Raw genomic sequence first — 20,435 nt, 5'->3', positions numbered from 1 at the left:
AAATTCCAGTGAGTATAAGCCTAATCGATCCAGTCTTTCTTCATATGAAAGTCCTGCCATCCCAGGAATCAATCTGGTGAATCTTCTTTGTACTCCCTCTATGGCAAGAATGTCTTTCCTCAGATTAGGGGACCAAAACTGCACACAATACTCTAGGTGCGGTCTCACCAAGGCCTTGTACAACTGCAGTAGAACCTCCCTTCTCCTGTACTCAAATCCCTTTGCTATGAATGCCAACATACCATTTGCCTTTTTCACCGCCTGCTGTACCTGCAGGCCCACCTTCAATGACTGGTGTACAATGACACCCAGGTCTCGTTGCACCTCCCCTTTTCCTAATCGGCCACTGTTCAGATAATAATCTGTTTTCCTGTTCTTGCAACCAAAGTGGATAACCTCACATTTATCCACATTAAATTGCATCTGCCATGAATTTGCCCACTCACCTAACCTATCCAAGTCACCCTGCATCCTCTTAGCATCCTCCTCACAGCTAACACTGCCGCCCAGCTTCGTGTCATCCACAAATTTGGAGATGCTGCATTTAATTTGGGGGGGGGGGGGATCGTTGGTGTGAAGATGGGATCGATATGTATATGTCAAGCACATTGGTGGGTCTGGACTTGACCCATGGACCAGTGAGGACAGTGGGTGGCCTTCCATGAAGGGTATGTGTGAACCAAATGGTTTTGAAGACAATCTGGCACTTTTTAAAATTCACATCACTACAAAAGTCAACTTTAATGTTATTTATTTACTTAGTGATATAGTATGGAACAGGCCTTATGGTCCAATGAGCCACACTGTAGCAACCCACCTATTTAACCCTAGCCTGATCACAGGACATTTTACAATAACCAATTAGCCTACAACCATTACGTCTTTGGAAATTGGGAGGAAACCACAACACTTGGAGGAAATCCACACACTCCTGGGGAGAATGTACAAGCTCCTCCCAGACAGTGTCAGAATTGATCTCTGAACTTCGGAATGCACTGAGTTGTAATAACGTTGGGCTATCCGCTTGTTACCGTGGCACCCGGATGTAATTTTCTAAATTCCACCAACTACAGTAGAATCCACTTGTAATGGAGAGCAAAATGTTTACGATTGTAAAGAATTTTTCCTCTTTACACAGATATCAATGAATGTGAAACGACTTCATGTGGACCTCGCAAAAAGTGTTGGAACACAGTTGGTTCTTACAAGTGTGTATGCAAGGATGGGTACAATGCAATCAATCAGGGCTGTGAAGGTGAGGACTTTAAATAACTATGAAGTCAAGAATAAAATTCAAGTTCTGAATTATTAGTTGTGAATGTGTTAGAGACTGTGAATTAAACAGTCACCCTCTAGGTGCAGGTTCAGTGAGGAGCTGAGTAATTCATGCGGACATGGATGTGATCGTGAGAAGGAGGGTAAGAGTCAGCAATGGACCATGAGAAAAGAGGAGCAGCTTTGAAACTGGCATCGAAAATGATAATGTTCTCATTTCTGTATGATTGTATGCAATTGTTGATGGACTGGAGAAAAGGTGAGAGAGATGATCAGGACAGAATTGAAGCAAGGTGTCTTCATCAGGTCCCACCAAAGTTCACATGTAGTTTGGTCCATGTGAACTAAAGCCACACCATTGGCCACTGAAAGTGAGAGATGAGTAGGAGATATCATTGAGTGTGAAGCCTCTCCGTGTCACCCCCTCACAACTTGTTACAACACATCGGGTTCCTACCTGTGCAACTGCAATGCAGGTTTTCAGGCATCTCCAGTGACAGTCAGCCTCACTGCAGGGGTGCTTTGTGAAGGTAGAGACTTTATATCACCATGAAAGTGAGAATTAATCACAAGGCTGTGTGGGTGTTATCAAAATTCCTGGATTGTCTTGAAGATATTCTTGGAATTAAAGAATTAACTCACAGGATCTGCATTGTGTAAATCGTGTGGTTGGTAAACAACTGGGTTTTATTTGTGTTATCATTGTTTCCAAATGTTTTTAGATACATGGACAAGAATTTATTCACTAAACAGGTCCTTTGGAAACAGGAGATCATGCAACACAACTTTGAGAACGGTGTCTGATTGGACTGACAGTTTTAGCTCTTGTGGTCATTACTACTCCAATCCTGCATCCCAAATTCCCACATGGAACAACATCTTACTCTTGGAGCCCATTCAGTGGAGGGGCTGGGAGAGCTATTGGGACTGAGATGTGATAGAAACATAGAAACATAGAAAACCTACAGCACAATGCAGGCCCTTTGGCCCACAAAGTTGTGCTGAACATGTCCCTACCTTAGAAATTACTGGGCTTACCTATGCTGTGCCGAACATATACTTACTTTAGAAATTACCTAGGGTTACCCATAGCCCTCTATTTTACTAAGCTCCATGTACCTATCTAAAAGCCTCTTAAAAGACCCTATCTTATCCGCCTCCATCTCCATTGCCGGTAGCCCATTCCACGCACTCACCAGTCTCTGAGTAAAAAACTTACCCCTGACATCTCCTCTTTACCTACTCCCCAGCACCTTAAACCTGTGTCCTCTTGTGGCAACCATTTCTGCCCTGGGAAAAAGCCTCTGACCAACCACACAATCAATGCCTCTCATCATCTTGTACACCTCTATCAGGTCACCTCTCATCTCCTTCGCTCCAAGGAGAAAAGGCTGAGTTCACGCAACGTATTCTCATAAGGCATGCTCCCCAATCCAGACAACATCCTTGTAAATCTCCTCTGCACCCTTTCTATGGCTTCCCCATCCTTCCTGTGGTGAGGCGACCAGAACTGAGCACAGTACTCCAAGTGGGGTCTGACCAGGGTCCTATGTATCTGCAACATTACCTCTTGGCTCCTAAATTCAATTTCACAATTGATGAAGGCCAATACGCTGTATGCCTTCTTAACCACAGAGTCAACCTGCGCAGCTGCTTTGAGCGTCCTATGGACTTGGACCCCAAGATCCCTCTGATCCTTCACACTGGCAAGAGTCTTACCATTAATACTATGTTCTGCCCCAATCTCAACCCATTCTCAGGGCCATATTAAAGGTGAGCAGATTTACTGGCATCCTGTTCACTGTCCCACTGCCCATTGTCACCCCAGTTATACTCGGTCATTAATACATGACTCCATCAGAATCAGATTCAGATTTCTGTTTATTGTCATTGACATCTGTTGTGAAATGTCTTGTTTGGCAGCAACAGTATTAATAACAAAGGTGTAATAATAACAGAGTTGTCGTGGTGGGAGATCTTAATTTCCCAAATATCGATTGGCATCTCCCTAGAGCAAGGGGTTTAGATGGGGTGGAGTTTGTTAGCTGTGTTCGGGAAGGTTTCTTGACACAATATGTAGATAAACCTACAAGAGGAGAGACTGTACTTGATGGTATTGGAAAATGAACCTGGTCAGGTGTCAGATCTCTCAGTGGGAGAGCATTTTGGAGATAGTGCTCATAATTTTATCTTCTTTACAATAGCATTGGAGAGAGTTAGGAACTGACAAGTTAGAAAAGTGTTTAATTGGAGTAAGGGTAATTATGACGCTATCAGGCAGGAACTTGGAAGCTTATATTGGGAACAGATGTTCTCAGGGAAAGGTACGGAAGAAATGTGGGAAATGTTCAGGGGATATTTGTGTGGAGTTCTGCATAGGTACGTTGCAATGAGACAGGGAAGTTATGGTAGGGTACAGGAACCGTGGTGTACAAAGGCTGTAGTAAAGCTAGTCAAGAAAAAAAGGAGGTCTCAAGATGGCGCTCATGGAGTAAACTGCTTCTAGGCTTTGCTCCAAACCTTTTACGTCTTTTTAACCTACAAACACCCCTTAAAGGATCTTCTTATACTTATTCTAAAGGGGTCTAAACATACAGAATTTTTCTTTTTAACTATTTGAATTATTCTCAACTTGCTGAAATGTCTAGAGCAAAAGAATCGAAACAGACGAAAGAACCGATAACTTTAGAATCAATTGTGAAGCTTATAGAAGACAAATTTGAAGAACTGGAGAGAAAAATAACCGTAAAGTTTTTTCAGTTTGATGAACGTTTGAAATTAGCTGAAGAAAAGCTCCAAACACTTTCATTGGAATCACAAAAACAACAAGCAAGTATTTTGGTTCTTGAAGAAGCCGCTCGCAAGAAAGATCATATAATTGAAAAAATACAAGAAGAGCAAACTTCGACTTCTCAACAGATGGATCGTTATAAAGTTAAAATTACTGATTTGGAAAATCGCTCTCGAAGACAAAATCTTCGATTAATTGGGATTCCGGAAAAATTTGAGAGCGGTGATCTTACCGTTTTCTTCTCTAAATTTCTAATGGATGTCTTGGGTCAAGAGGTACTGGACTCTCCCCCGGTAATCGATCGGGCACACCGTGTTTCCCGCTTTCGGTCTGATTCAAGTTTGAATCCACGACATGTAATTCTTCGGATCCATTACCCTCATACCAAAGAACGTTTGATTCGGGCGGCTCGAAAAAAGGGTATGATTTGCTATCAAGAGTTTAAATTTCGCATTCTGGAAGACTATAGCCCTGAAGTTTTAAGGGCAAGAAGGGCTTTTAGATCGGTTATGTCAAAATTTCACCAGAAAGGCTGCAAGCAAGCGCTGTTATTTCCAGCACATTTGAGAGTCACTCTTGGGGACGGAACTTTTCGGCTGTTTAAATCTCCAGCGGATGCTCAAAGTTTTCTGGAACAATGACATTCTATTGGGCTGACTAATGTAATTTAGCCTATAGATTTGGATCTGTTATAGAATGATGTTTGGGTTTTTTTTGGGTATGGCTTACATGTATTTCTTATATACGGTTAAAGCTTTTTTTTTGCTTGGTTTATTTTGACTTTATTATTTTTCCATATTACTAATCTATTAGTGTTGAAAATAACTTATTAGGGTTTTTTTTCTCCTTTTTGCTTTTCTTTTTAAGCTGATATATACTTTTTTTATACTCTTAACATTTAAATATTAAGATTAAAAAAAAAATGTCGTTTCTTCTTCCCGACAGACTTTAGTGCTGGGAACGTCATATCTGTTTTGATGTGTTTGAAAGTTCTAAACTTTCATTTAAAATACCAATCCAGTATTAGTCATTTATGGGTTTTATCGTTTTAATTCCTTTTTAACCCTTTTGTTTATATACATTTATAATACTAATTTTATATTTTAACTTTTGTTATACCAACCCTCTCTTATAATGTGGGTTGTTTGTATTTTTTTTTAACTTTGTTATGTCTGAGTTGCCGTCTTGAGACATGGGGGTAATTTTAGTATTAGATTGCTTGCTTGCCTCTTTTTGGCTTTTTTCCAGGGGTTCTGAGGGTGGAGGGAGGGTGATTTTTCTTTTTTCTTTTCTTTTTGCCTGCTTTCTGCTTAGTTTTATTTCATGGGCTTATATGAAACTACAAAAATGGTTGCAGTGCCGTGACTTCCGGTTTCTCCTTGAACTTACTTCCTTCTTCCGGGTTCATGAGTTAACTTTTTTTTCAAACTTATGTGTTAATTGTAATAAATATTGTCAATATGGATAGGACTATTAACTTTGTTTCTTGGAATACTAATGGTTTAAATCATCCGATCAAATGGAAAAAGTATTCCATAGAATGAATGCTAATGTTATTTTTGTACAAGAGACTCATGTAAGGAAGGTGGATAGTCAACGGTTGTTTAGGTTTTGGAAGGGCCAACAGTATCACTCAAATTCGCAAGCCAAAGTAAGAGGTGTTTCTATTTTTATAGATTCATCAACTTCTTTTATACATCATGAAACAATTTCAGATCCGCAAGGTAGATTTTTGCTTATTACTGGTCTACTTTTTAATCAAAAAGTTGTTTTAGTTAATGTTTATGCTCCAATTACTGATTGTCCTGAATTTTTTAAATGTTTATTTACATCCTTTCCTAATTTGAATCAATACAGATTGATAATGGGTGGGGAGTTTAACTGTTGTTTAAACCCTTTGATGGATAGATCCAAGCCCACCCAAACTCTTCCGAATAAATCGGCCTCTCATTAACTCTTTTATGATTGATTCAGCTATTTGTGAAATTTGGCGTTTTTTACACCCTAACGACAAAGAATTTTCATACTTTTCCCATGTTTACCATAATTACTCAAGAATTGATTACTTTTTCATTGATCACCATTTACTTACAGATGTTATAGATTGTAAATATGACTCTATTACCATATCTGATCATGCACCTTTGAAGTTATCTATTAAGATGACGGATTCATATATTAATACTAAAGGTTGGAGGTTTAATCCTGTTTTATTGCAGGATCCTGACTTTGTCAACTTTATTAAACAGCAAATTGATTTGTTTTTCTCAACAAATTTTACAGCAGAGATCTCTATTGGAACTTTGTGGGATACTTTTAAGGCATATATTCGAGGACAGATTATTTCATATTCTGCTGGAGTTAGGAAACAAACTAATTCTAAAATATTAACACTAGTTGATAAAATTAAAGCAATTGACAAGATTTATTCAATGACCCCTAGCAAAGAACTTTATAAAGAAAGAGTGGAACTTCAAATGGAGCATAGCTTACTATTATCCTCCTCGATTGAAAGTCAGTTAATTAAATCAAAAGCCCAATTCTATATATATGGAGATAAGTCTGGTAAATTACTAGCTAACCAATTGAAAATTGTTTCGGATAAATGACAGATTACTAGGATTCGTAAACAAGATGGTACTTTGACGATCGATCACAAAGAGATAAATAAAGCCTTTCAAGATTTTTATAATTCCTTATATCAATCAGAATGTACTAAGGACTCTTCTATAATAAATGAATTTTTAAGGAAATTGAATATTCCAAAAGTAACTGTTGAGGATAGTGTATTTTTGGACACACCTATTATGGAGTCTGAAATAGAAAAGGCTATTTTTTCAATGAATTCGGGTAAAGCTTCTGGTCCAGATGGTTTTTCTACAGAATTTTTCAAATCTTTTTCTTCCATACTTTCTCCTTGGCTTTGTAAAAATTTTAAAGATGCATTAAGTATAGGTAAACTACCACAATCTTTTTATGAAGCTTCTATTTCTTTAATTCTTAAAAAAGATAAAGACCCTACTGAATGCGCATCCTATCGGCCTATATCCTTGTTGAATACGGATTTTAAGATTTTTAGTAAAATTTTGGCTATTAGATTAGAAAATATATTACCTCGAATTATTTCTGAAGATCAGACTGGATTTATTAAAAATCGCTATTCATCTTTTAATATTAGAAAATTAATTAATATTATTTATACCTCTTCATCGAAAATACCAGAATGTGTCATTTCTTTAGATGCCGAAAAAGCATTTGATAGAGTCGAATGGCCATATTTATTTAATACAATGCAACATTTTAATTTTAGTTCAAAATTTATTTCATGGATTAAATTAATATACCATAAACCCTTAGCTTCGGTTTTTACCAATAATCAAAGATCCCCTTTTTTTCAGCTATTTCGTGGTACAAGGCAAGGTTGTCCTTTAAGTCCTTTATTATTTGACACTGCTTTAGAACCCTTGGCTATAGCTATTCGTGAATCACCCAATATTTTTGGTATTACCCGTGGGGAGACGACGTATAAGGTATCATTATATGCGGATGACTTGTTATTATATATATCTGACCCTGAAAGATCTATTCCTGCTATTTCTTCTTTGCTCGCTCAATTTAGTAACTTTTCTGGTTATAAATTGAATTTTAATAAGAGTGAACTATTTCCATTAAATATGCATGTTCCAATTTATAATCATGTACCATATAGAATTGTTACAGATTATTTTACTTATTTAGGTATTAAAATTACTAAAAAACATAAAGATTTATTTAAAATTAATTTTCTACCTTTAATCGATCAAATTAAGCAACTGGTTAATAGGTGGTCTCCATTATCTTTGTCTTTGGTAGGCAGAGTTAATGCCATTAAGATGATGATACTACCTAAATTTTTATATTTATTTCAAGCATTACCAATTTTTATTCCTAAATCTTTTTTTGATATGGTTGACTCTAAAATATCTTCTTATTTGTGGCAGAACAAAAATCCTAGACTAGGCAAAAAATATTTACAGAAGCCTAAGAAGGAGGGCGGCTTGGCTCTACCGAACTTAAGATTTTACTATTGGGCAGTTAATATACGGTATTTAATATTCTGGACACAAGAATTGACTACAGCTGCTTGCCCACAATGGGTAAATTTGGAATGTAAATCTGTGCAAGATTTTTCGTTGATCTCAGTCTTAGGATCTTCACTTCCTTTTTCATTATTCAAAATGAATAAACAGATAACTACCAGTAATCCTATAGTCAAGTATACACTACGAATTTGGTTTCAATTTCGTAAATTTTTTGGCTTGAATAAGTTTATGCTGTCATGTCCTATAATATCTAACTACTTTTTTCGGCCTTCATCTATAGATCAAGCTTTTCTTTTATGGAAAACAAAAGGTATAACATGTTTTCGTGATCTGTTTTTGGATGATAACATTAAGTCCTTTGAACAGCTATCTAATAAATATAATTTACCTAAAACCCATTTTTTTTAGATATTTGCAAGTTAGAAATTTTCTGTATAATGAATTAAAGTCTTTTTCGAAAGAATGTCCATTGGACATTACAGAAAGAATTTTAGCCCTCAATCCTTGTCAAAAGGGTTTAGTAGCTATCATTTATAATATGATTATGAGTGTACAGCCAGATGTATCAGGAAAAATTAAGAAGGAATAGCAAGAAGAATTGCATTGTCCTATATCTACTGAGGAATGGGAAAATTTTTTATCATTGGTAAATTCATCCTCTATTTGTGCTAAACATGCCCTAATACAATTTAAGGTTGTACATAGAGCTCACATGTCTAAAGATAAACTTGCTCGATTTTATTCTTATGTTAATTCAACCTGTGACAGATGTCATTCTGATGTTGCTTTACTGACTCATATGTTTTGGTCTTGTCCTTGTTTACAAAAAAAAAAAATTATTGGAAAGATATTTTTAATATTATCTCAAGAGTTTTAAATATCAATCTCCAACCGCATCCTTTTACTGCAATTTTTCGTTTACCAATGATAGATAATAATCGTCTATCCGCTTCATCTCAACGAATGATTGCATTTGTTACATTAATGGCTAGAAGATCTATTTTACTGAATTGGAAAGAAATTAACCCACCAACTGTATTTCAGTGGTTTTCTCAAACTATTTCTTGTCTGAGTTTAGAAAAAATTAGAAGTGTGGTTTTTGATTCTTCAGTTAAATTTGAGGAAACTTGGAGACCATTTATTCAACATTTTCATATGAGTTAAATGGTCTGATCCTAAACCTTACTGTTATTATCCTTAATTATTTGGATGGAGGTTCGGAGTTATCGGCACTACTGTATGTATTTAACATTATGCAATTGCCCATGTTGGTTAGTTTTTTTTAAAGTTTTCTTTTAGTTTTTGTTGGGGTTTTTTTTCTTTTTTTCGACTCTTTTACATTAATACTATGAGTTTGGGAGGCATTATATATTGATTATTACATATCTGATTGTTTATTTAAACTATTAATTATGTACTCTCAAACGTTTTGTATTCATATTTCACTAATGTTTTAAAAAATTAATAAAAAGATTTAAAAAGAAAGAAAGAAAGAAAAGAAAAGCTTACAAAAGGTTCAGAGAGCTAGGTAATGTTAGAGATCTAGAAGATTATAAGGCTAACAGGAAGGAGCTTAAGAAGGAAATTAGGAGAGTCAGAAGGAGCCACGAGAAGGCCTTGGTGAGCAGGATTAAGGAAAACACCAAGGCATTCTACAAGTATATAAAGAGCAAGAGGATAAGATGTGAAAGAATAGGACCTATCAAGTGTGACAGTGGGAAAGTGTGTATGGAACCGGAAGAAATAGCAGAGGTACTTAATGAATACCTTGCTTCAGTGTTCACTATGGAAAAGGATCTTGGTGATTGTAGTGCAACATGAGTGAATCTGCAGATGCTGGAAATAAATAAAAACACAAAATTCTGGCAGAACTCAGCAAGCCAGACAGCATCTATGGGAGGAGGTAGTGACGACATTTCGGGCTGAAACCCTTCATCAGGAGTGAAGTAACATGGGATGGTCGAGGGGGGATAAGAAGTGGGGGGAGGGATGAAGTAGAGAGCTGGGAAGTGATAGGCTGGAGGGAAATGGGCTAGGTGAAGGTGGAGAATTATGGGAAATAAAAGAGAAAGAAAGGTAGAGCTGGGGGAGATTGTAGTGAGGGGGGGGGAAGAGAGAGAAAGAGAAGCAGACTAAAATTATAGATAGGGATGGGGTAAGGGGGGGCAGGGGTATCAACGGAGGTCTGTGAGTGTCCAATCCCAATTGGTCCACAGCGTCAGTCGCAACCTAACCTGCGGTGAGCCCAAATCCAAGACACCTCACCAGAGGTGTGTTCATTCTTTTATGCTGTAGTGCTCCACCACTACTTGGGTCGATCGTTTGTCCAGGTTGACCCATCACGTGTCCGTTGCTTCAGGCACTACAGGCTCAGGTCTGTAGAGACAATACCCTGGTCAGATAGCACCCACGTCACCCTTCACCCACACATCACACATTTCATCCTTGTGCTCTCTGGCCAACATCTTAGGATTATTATTACATTATTAGGATTCTTACTGCACTTGTCTTTGCTGTTTCTTTCAGAATTGGCTTGTTCTGTTGTAATTTATCAGTGTGCAGTTCTACACACTTACTGTACTCTGACACAACTTGATCTGCTCAGCACTTTCTGCAGACTTGATTTGCATTTCACACTGGAGAGCTTGCTTAAAAGCTGACTACAGTACTTGTATTTCTGCAGTTATTCTGGAAAAAATGCACTAAAGGGCTGTAGGTGGGAATTGCCAGATTGTGTAATGGGGAAAGAATTCCCAATTCTTTCCAAATCAGGGAGATGAACATTTCAGAAGTGGGTGTTTTTCATCTGTTTAATGCCCTTTGCTGTGGTGATAGACTTCACAGGTTTATAAGGTTCAATTACATCAGTAAAAGGCATTCATTGCTTGACTTCCAGATCCTTTCATGGGGAGTTTGTGAGTTACCACATTGGTGGTCCTTATCACATAGGCTAGACTAAGCAAGGTCACCATATTTCCATCCTTGAGATTCAGGTTTCAAGATTCTGGATTATTTGTCAAGTGTGCATAAAACTTTGGAAACAGGAAACGATGCAACACAACCTTTAGGATCACATCCAAAATGGTTGAAAGTTTTAGCTGCTGTGGTCATTACTAATCCAGCACAGCATCCCAAATTCAAGCCTTTAACCCCAGGACAGGCCTCGAGTGGACCAGACTTTGGCCTACAGACACCAGGTTTCTTCCTCTCCAGTGGACTCATGGAGATCTGCAGATCTGGCTCCAGCCAATGGGCCTTGACTTCTGGACTTCTGATTGGACCATCAGACCTCAATCGTCAGCATTTATTCCAGGGGACAGTATTCACCAAACACCAGGCCTCGAACATCGAACACCTATCGTGAATCCAGAGGGTCATTCCAGGATATTATGGATGACTTTTTAAGACAACTTGTTCATTTTAGAGAGAGATCTCCCAATGACAAGTCATTTCCTAAATTGCAACTGCTGCGGAGGAACTTGAATTCCATTTGGACCCGGGGTGCTGTGGCCTGTGGAGCAGCATCTGTAGTAGATGCAGCACTGTGCCTCCCTGATGCTAGATCCAGGGGAATCCATTCAGGAAATGGTTAATAATGTGTGATGTAGAGTATGAGGAACAAAGATCTGAGTGATGTTCCTGTGGGACTCCATACACCATTCACTTTCCAGTAATCATTATCATCATCTTCACTCAGAGGGGTGGAGTGAGAGTGGAACGAGCTGCCAGTGGAAGTATTGGAAACAGTTTCAATTTCAACATTTAACAGTAATTTGAATAAGTACATAGATGCGAGGGGTATGGAGGGCTATGTTCTGCGTGCAGGTCAATGGGGCTGACAGAATAACAGTTCAGCACAGACTAGATGGGCAGCAGGGCCTGTTTCTGTGCTGTAGTCCTCTATGACTCTATGACTACATCTGTGTTGGTAATATTTGTACCTCTCTTCCTCTCTACAACAGATGTGGATGAATGCCAGAATAAAAATGCGTGCGGAGTGAACACGACCTGTCGCAACTCTGCTGGGTCTTTTTACTGCGTCTGCAAAGCTGGATATCACCAGAAGCAGGGAGACACTCAGCTGGCCTGTACAGGTGAAAATAGAATGATTACTGAGAGCTGAGAATCAAAATAGACAATGCTGGAAATACAAGTCAGGGAGATCCTGTGCAAAGAAAATTAATTTGTGTTTCAAAGCGTTAGTGAAGGGTTTTAAACTTTGAAACATCAACTCCATTTCTCCCTACGCAGTCTCTGACAAAGCTGCTGAGTTGTAGGTGTGTTGCTCTGGATTTCCAATATCTACAGAACATCTTGTGTCTCTACAAGTTTCTGAGTATCATTGACTGTCAACGAGACACTTTGGGGTGGGTAGTGGATTGTGAGGAGTGAGGCTGGGGCTGGGTCAGTGAGGGGTGTTTTGGGGACAGTGGGGGTTGGAGAGTGAGGCTGGGTCACCGTAGAGTGTGTAAAGGACAGTGGGAGTGGAGGCTGGGTCAGTGCAATGTGTGTAGGGAATGGTGGGGAGTGAGTCTGGAGCTGGCCCAGTCTAGGGTGCGTAGTGAACAGTGGGGAGTGAGTCTGGAGCTGGCCCAGTCTAGGGTGCGTAGTGAACAGTGGGGAGTGAGTCTGGGGCTGCGTCAGTTAGGGGAGTGAGTCTGGAATATTGAATCTTTTTTTAGATCAAAGGGTCTGCCATAAAACCAATCCTCACCACTCCACCCAGAGAGATCCCTGGAGAGAGTTAGAGTACCTGCTATCTTCCGTTTCCAAGGAAATCTTGTCCGCGGGCGACCCTGGGGAGCAAACGGGTCCCCTAAGAGCTGCTCCGTCTTCATATATTGTTTCTATCTTCTATCGGGTATTCCTGTTTGTGGGTGTTGTCGTTAAGGGATCAGCAGACCAAGTCCTGGCGTGTGGTGTTGATTCAGAATTATTTTTCAGATTTCCTTTCTGGGGTTTGCCGTTCTTGTTATCTAATTTACCTGCCTGTTAACTATTCTCTACAAAGGATGTAAGCCCTTAAGACAAACAGAGATGTACACTCAAAGACATACAATCGTATTCTCCATATAATTTTCTTTCCCTTTTCCATTGGCCAATGGATCTAGGTTCTAATCTCAAGGTCTCAGTTGCCTTCATTTTAATATCGTCCTTTAATTGCCTTCATTTTAATACCATCTTTTAATCAGAGCTCTCAGGACTCTTCTTCCAAAGCCTGTCTTGTTCTGAGTCTGAACTCAGAGATGATCACCGGCCGGTATGGGGCAGCTCCGGTCCCTACCCCGGTCTGACCTCTATCTTTCAAACAAGTCTCATGGGCGGGCATGCTGGTCCGATATTGACGATATGAAGGCTTCTCTGATGGGTTCATTGGGATCACATGTCATAGGGATCCCATCCTTGTTGCCAGATTCTGTTAGAGAATTTAGTACTGATCAAGCACAAAGTAGGCTCGAAGCTAGCTACTGCCTTAATTCGTGAATTCACGGGGAACCTTTCCACATGTCTCCATCAACATGAGGTTACAATTCAAATTTATACTATAAATCCAATCACATGAGGTCAGCCTGTCTCCAGACACTGTTTCTGCAATTTATACAGCATTAGCACCTAACCAATAGGTTACTCATTGATCAGAGTAGCAAACAAGCCGAAGGATCTCGGCCGGAAACGTTGACTGTTCGTTTCCACAGATGCTGCCCGACATGCTGAGTTCCTCCAGCGTGTTGTGCGTGCCGCTAATCATGTTGTCTCTCAGACGATTAGCACCCAACCAATCGGTTCCTCATTGATAACATGATCTATTGTTTGTCAAGACAAAGAAGATAGTCCCATTCTATTTTTTTCATACTCTCCCCATGATTCTGCCAGCTCCCTGTCCTCAAGCCCGATCCTCCACAACAGGGTCAAGTAAATAACCATTCCCCACCAATTCTAAACTCCACAACTCCGCCCGATCCCCAGCACCTTTGGTGTCCAAAGAACTACAAAGGTCAGCCTTGAATTTCTATAGACTTTTGAGAAACCAGGGCTGACTGAATTCCAAAGGTCTGCAGCACTCTGATGAGGAATTCCTCATGACCCCAGAGCGCCAGTCCTCAGACTGATCTCAGACAGGGGCAGCTCACCCCACGATGTTCATCCCCCTGACCCCAGTCCTCAGACTGATCTCAGACACGGGCACCTCACCCCACGATGTTCAGCCCCCTGGCCCCAGTCCTCAGACTGATCTCAGACACGGGCAGCTCACCCCACGATGTTCAGCCCCCTGGCCCCAGTCCTCAGACTGATCTCAGACACGGGCAGCTCACCCCACGATGTTCAGCCCCCTGGCCCCAGTCCTCTGACTGATCTCAGACACGGGCAGCTCACCCCACGATGTTCAGCCCCCTGGCCCCAGTCCTCAGACTGATCTCAGACACGGGCAGCTCACCCCACGATGTTCAGCCCCCCTGACCCCAGTCCTCAGACTGATCTCAGACACGGGCAGCTCACCCCACGATGTTCAGCCCCCTGGCCCCAGTCCTCAGACTGATCTCAGACACGGGCAGCTCACCCCACGATGTTCAGCCCCCCTGACCCCAGTCCTCAGACTGATCTCAGACACGGGCAGCTCACCCCACAATGTTCAGCCCCCTGGCCCCAGTCCTCAGACTGATCTCAGACACGGGCAGCTCACCCCACGATGTTCAGCCCCCTGGCCCCAGTCCTCAGACTGATCTCAGACACGGGCAGCTCACCCCACGATGTTCAGCCCCATGGCCTCAGTCCGCAGGTCAGTTGCAGGAGGAACAGGTTGGACTGGTCTCAGTGAGCGGTGGGAAGGTGATGAGTGAGCAGAGAGTGGGGTTGGAGAGATGGGGGAGTGTGGACAAGATTATTTAATGTATAGTGGAGATAATTAAATTCAGCACCTTGTCACTTGGTGCTGAATGGTCTCACCCCAGTCCATTGAAACAACTTCACATCAAACATGTGTCCTGATGTCACACACAGAAAATGTTGGAGGAACTCGCCGGTCAGGTAGCATCTAATAAGAGGAAATAAACAGTCGTCATTTTGGGCTGAGACCCTTCATCAGGACTGGAGAGGAAGTGTGAAGAAGCCAGAATAAGAAGGTGGGGGAAGAGAAGGGGACAAGCTGACAGGTGATTGGTGAAGTCAGGTGAGGGAGAATGTAGGTGGGAGAGGGAGGAGGTAGGAAGTAAGAAGCTGGGAGGAGAGAGGTGGAGAAAGTAAAATGGGCTGAAGAAGAGAAAGCTTATAGGGGAGGAGAGTGAACTGAGGGAGAAAGGGGAGGAGGAGGGACACCAGAGGGAGATGATAGGTTGCTGAGGAGAAGAGAAGGGATAAGAGGAGAGCCAGAGTAGGGAATGGAAAAGTGAGAAGGGGGAGGGTGAGAAATTACTGGGAGTTTGAGAATTCAGTGTTTATGCTGTCAGGTTGGAGGCTAACCAGACAGAATATGAGGTGTTGTTCCTCCAACCTGAAAGGGCTGATCACTTACACATTTAACTGGTTTCATGGCTGTGGAGATGTTTACAAATTGTCCCTCCCAAACCAGCAATGAGGCCCATACCAACATTTCCACATTAGTGTGGCTTGTGCCAACATTTCAAGTACAATGCCAACCATGGTATCGGTTCCTTTGGGTGCCAGTGGGTGTGGGATTGGGCAAGGCATCCACAGTTGTTCTTGGGGTCAGGAAGATGTGGTGTCAAGTCACAGTCCTGTGTGTCCGGGTCTGATGCTGCTCGTTGTGGGAGTACACCAGCTTGGAGTTACAGAGGTCAGTGCTTCCCTGCCTGATCAGTGAACAGCAGGAAGGTGGGGGTAGAGTCGGCAGGTAGATGCACTGATCTCTCAAATGCCATCTTCATTCCAGTGGATCCACTTTCCTGTCCTGTCTCTGAGAAGCAGAACTCTACACCGTCGCAGTGCAACTTGGATTATTCAGCAAACGCCCAGCAGGTATGAAAAGTTCTTCTGATGTTCACTCACTCCGTTTCTCCAAGGCGCAAACTTAACTTCCATTATCCCTGGATGTGGATCTGTTGGAATGTTTTCCTGCATATACAGTCCTCACCAGAGTCAACAGTGTTTCTTGGGCTGTCAGTGATCATGTGGGTACCGAAGAGAATTAGTTTTAAATTGGCATCATGTTCAGCACAGATATTGTGGGCTGAATGGCCTGTTCCTGTGCTGTACTGTGCTATGATCTATGTATTATGGAAAACAGAGCTAGAGAGGAGCAGATGTGAAGAGAGGAGTGTGGACGGGGTAGAGAGGGCATAGGAAGGTCCCAGAAAGAGTCTGAAAGTTAGGGCCATGCCTTTCAGGAACGAAAGTGCTGGAAACTAGTAATTAATCACCTATCTAAACTAATCCGCTGTGCCTACACAACATCCATATCTATGATTCTCTGCACATTCTTGTCCTTATTTAAGAGCCTCATAAATGTTTCTTTCATAATGTAAAGAGAATGTAAAGGAATGAATTTAGCATTAGCATAAATGGAAGTTTGAGGGTCAGCATAGACTCAATGGGCTGAAGAGCCTGTTTCCATGCTGTCTGAATTCATTTTTTTTACCATTTTTCTATCCTTTTTTAATATATATTTTTTATTCAATTTTTAAGATAATTACTTAGAATGAATAGTATAATAGAATAATTGAGTATAATATCAGCCCTCCCCCTCCCCTTAACCCTTCCTCCCTTTACATCCCCATCTGAAATGAAAAGAAAAAAGAAGAAAAGAGAAAAAGAAAGAAGAAAGACAGAAAGATTGCCTGGATGTTGGAAGATCCCCACATGCTCCATGGAATTGAAAATAACTTTAATATATATATTTATTTCTTTCCCCAAATGGCTAATAACTTTATCTTCAAAGGGCCTATATATTTAATCCTATCTTCTGTAAATAAGGATGCCAAATTTTCAGAAATATATCATATTCATTTCTTAAATTATAAGTAATTTTTTCAAGTGGAATGCAACTAAAAATTTCATTATTCCAACGGTCCATAGTTAAGTATGAATCTGATTTCCAAGTAACTGTAATAGCCTTTTTGGCTACTGTCAATGCAATTTTTATAATTTTTTTCTGATATTTGTTCAATTTAAGTTTCAGTTTTATCCCTTCAATATCACCTAGTAAAAATAATATTGGGTTATGTGGAAGTTGTATTCCAATGATTTGTTCCAATAAAACTCTTAAATTTATCCAAAACGGTTGAATTTTAAAATAAGACCAAGAAGAATGTAAAAAAGTACCAATTTCTTGATTATATAGTAAACATTGATCAGATAAATTTGGGTTTAATTTATTTATTTTTTGTGGTGTAATATATAATTGATGTAAAAAAATTATATTGTAGTAATCTAAGTCGGACATTTATTTTATTTGTCATACTGTCAAGGCATAGTCTTGACCAACTTAATTCATCAATTTTAATATTCAAATCAGTTTCTCATTTTTGTCTTGACTTATGAATTCCTTGTTTAATTGTCTGTTTTTGAATCAAATTGTACATACAATAAGTAAATTTTTAAATTTTTCCTTTTTGAATTAAAATTTCTATTTCATTAGGCTTCGGCATTAACATTGTTTGACCCAGTTTATCTCTTAAGTAAGCCCTTAATTGGAAATAACAGAAAAGAGTGTTATTTGATATTTGATATTTATCTTTTAGTTGATCAAATGACATCAATTTCCTTCAAAATAGTCACCTATATATCTAATCCTTTTTTGAAACCAGCTATATAAAAGTTGGTTATCCATTGTAAAAGTAATGTCTATTTTGAATTAGGGGTCTCTTTGCTAATAAAGATTTCTTTATCTCATCATCAACATTTATCTTATTCTATAAATCAATCAAATGTTTTAGTATAAGAGATTCTTTCTTTTCCCGTATCCATCTGGATTCCCATTTATATATAAAATCTTTTGGTATATTTTCTCCTATCTTATCTAACTCTATTCTAATCCATGTTGGTTTATCTTCATCAAAAAAAGATACAATAAATCTGTTGATTTGCTTTATAATAATTATTAAAATTTGGGAGTTGTAACCCTCCTAGGTCAAATTTACATGTCAATTTTTCCAACGATATTCTTGACATCTTATCTTTCCAAAGAAACTTCCTCACACATTTATTCAGCTCTTGAAAAAACTTCTGCGGTAGTTGTATTGGTAATGTTTGGAATAAATATTGTAATCTAGGAAATATATTCATTTTTACAGCATTAACTCTACCTATTAATGTTATTGGTAACATCATCCATTTATCAAGATCTTCTTGAATTTTTTTCAATAATGGCAAATAATTTAATTTATATAAATTCTTATGTTATTATCAACTCTTATACCTAAATATTTTATACTATTTATCAGCCATCTAAATTGAGTTACTAATCGACATTTACTATAATCTCCTTTAGTAAGGGGTAAAATTTCACTTTTATCCCAGTTTACTTTATACCCTGATATTTTCCCATATTCTTCCAAGCTGAAAGATAATTTATGCAATGAATGCAATGGGTTTGTTAGATAAATCAGAACATCATCAGCAAATAGATTTATCTTATATTCCTCCTGGTTAACTCTAAAGCCTGTAATATCTGAATCAGTTCTAATTAATTCAGTTAATGGTTCTATTGCCAATACAAATAGGGCAGGTGATAATGGACAGCCTTGTCTAGTTGACCTTGTTAACTGGAATGATGTTGAAATTTGGCCATTTGTCACTATTTTAGCTTTGGGATTAGTATTTAAGGTTTTAATCCAGTTTATAAAAGATTTTCCTAACCCGTATTTTTCCAATACCTTAAATAAAAAGTCCCATTCCAATCTATCAAATGCTTTTTCTGCATCCAAAGCAACTGTCACGCTCGTTTCCTCCCTCTTTTGTGCCAAATGAATTATGCTAAGTAACCGAGTTACATTATCTGCCGATTGTCTATTTTTAATAAAGCCTGTTTGATCCATATGTATTAATTTTGGTAAATATTTAGATAATCTATTAGATAAAATTTTTGCTATTATTTTATAATCCATATTCAACAAAGAGATAGGCTTATATGATAAAAACACAAAATGCTGGCAGAACTCAGCAGGCCAGACAGCATCTATGGGAGGAGGTAGCGATGACGTTTCGGGCCGAAACCCTGCATGTTACTTTTGATTATTTCTGTTTGTTTGGATGTCCTGGTATATTTAACTGTTGTCTTGTTCCTCCACCCAGTTAAACTCTGCAGAAGATGTGCTGAAGTTAGCTGATTGCTACCGTAATAAAGTCTGTCAGAATTTCAGTGGGACAAATGATACCAAGGTAAGGAATTAGAAGCCCAACAATTTTATCCTGGGGTAAAAGTGGTGTGTTCCTGAGGTGGAGAGAGTAAAGAGGATATTTACAAGGATATAGTCAGGAGGATTTTGACTGAGGAATGATTGATAAAGTTGGCTTTCTTGAAGCAGAGAGCACTGAGGATATGTAAAGGTCTTTTCACCTATCCAGAAACATCAGTAACAATGGACATGAAGTATTTGGCAGGAGGTTGGGAAGGAAGTTGAACAGATACTTTTCTCAGCCAGAGGATCTTGAATACATTGTCAGAAAGAGGGGCATAGATACTGTATCTAAAAAGTACAGTACTTGGGGTGGGGGGGGGGGGGGGGAGGGATTTTTTCTGCCAGAACTGGCAAGGTGATTTGTTGTTTTCACATTACAACCTATAAGAAGACGCTGGACAGACTTGGGTCATTTTCTCTGGAGCATCAGAGGCAGAGGCTGAGAGAGGCATAGACAGAGTAAACAGTCAGAATCTTCCTCCCAGGGTAGAAACACCAAATACTGTAGGACATGCATTTAAGGTGAGAGTGGGGAAGTTTAAAACCGATGTGTGGGACAGGTTTTTACACAGAGTGTTGGATGTCAGGAACAGGCTGTCAGAGGTAATGGTGGGAATAGTGGTGTTTAAGACACTGTTCAATAAACACATGACGTTTCAGGGAATGGAGGGATATAGATCATGTGGATACAGAAGAGAAATGGTTTTAATTTGACATCATGTTCAGCACAGATATTGTGGGCTGAATGGTCTGTTCCTGTTCTGTACTGTGCTATGATCTATGTATTATGGAAAACAGAGCAGGAGAGGAGTAGATGTGAAGGGAGGGAGAATGGAGTGTGGTCGGGGTAGGGAGAGCAGAACAAGAGGGCAGAGTCTGAAAGTTAGAGCCATGCCTTTCAGGAGTGAAATTTGAAAAGACTTGTACACCCAG

General features: G+C 39.5%; 1 protein-coding gene across 1 annotated transcript in view; it reads left to right on the top strand.

Annotated features, from left to right (window-relative positions):
* Window positions 1–1,394: 1,394 nt before the first annotated feature.
* The window catches only part of LOC140739663 (adhesion G protein-coupled receptor E3-like), a 55,904-nt gene continuing 36,863 nt past the window's right edge, over window positions 1,395–20,435 (top strand). Inside the window, exons 1-2 of the mRNA XM_073068037.1 lie at window positions 1,395–1,418; window positions 19,396–19,482. Coding sequence (XP_072924138.1) covers window positions 1,395–1,418; window positions 19,396–19,482 — 111 coding nt within the window. The remainder of the gene's footprint in view (window positions 1,419–19,395; window positions 19,483–20,435) is intronic.

The sequence above is a fragment of the Hemitrygon akajei genome, chromosome 16 (genome assembly GCF_048418815.1).
Source record: "Hemitrygon akajei chromosome 16, sHemAka1.3, whole genome shotgun sequence".
NCBI classification, from domain to species: Eukaryota; Metazoa; Chordata; class Chondrichthyes; order Myliobatiformes; family Dasyatidae; genus Hemitrygon; species Hemitrygon akajei.
Note: the sequence above shows the minus strand (reverse complement) of the source record. Positions and strands in the feature narration are given on the sequence as shown.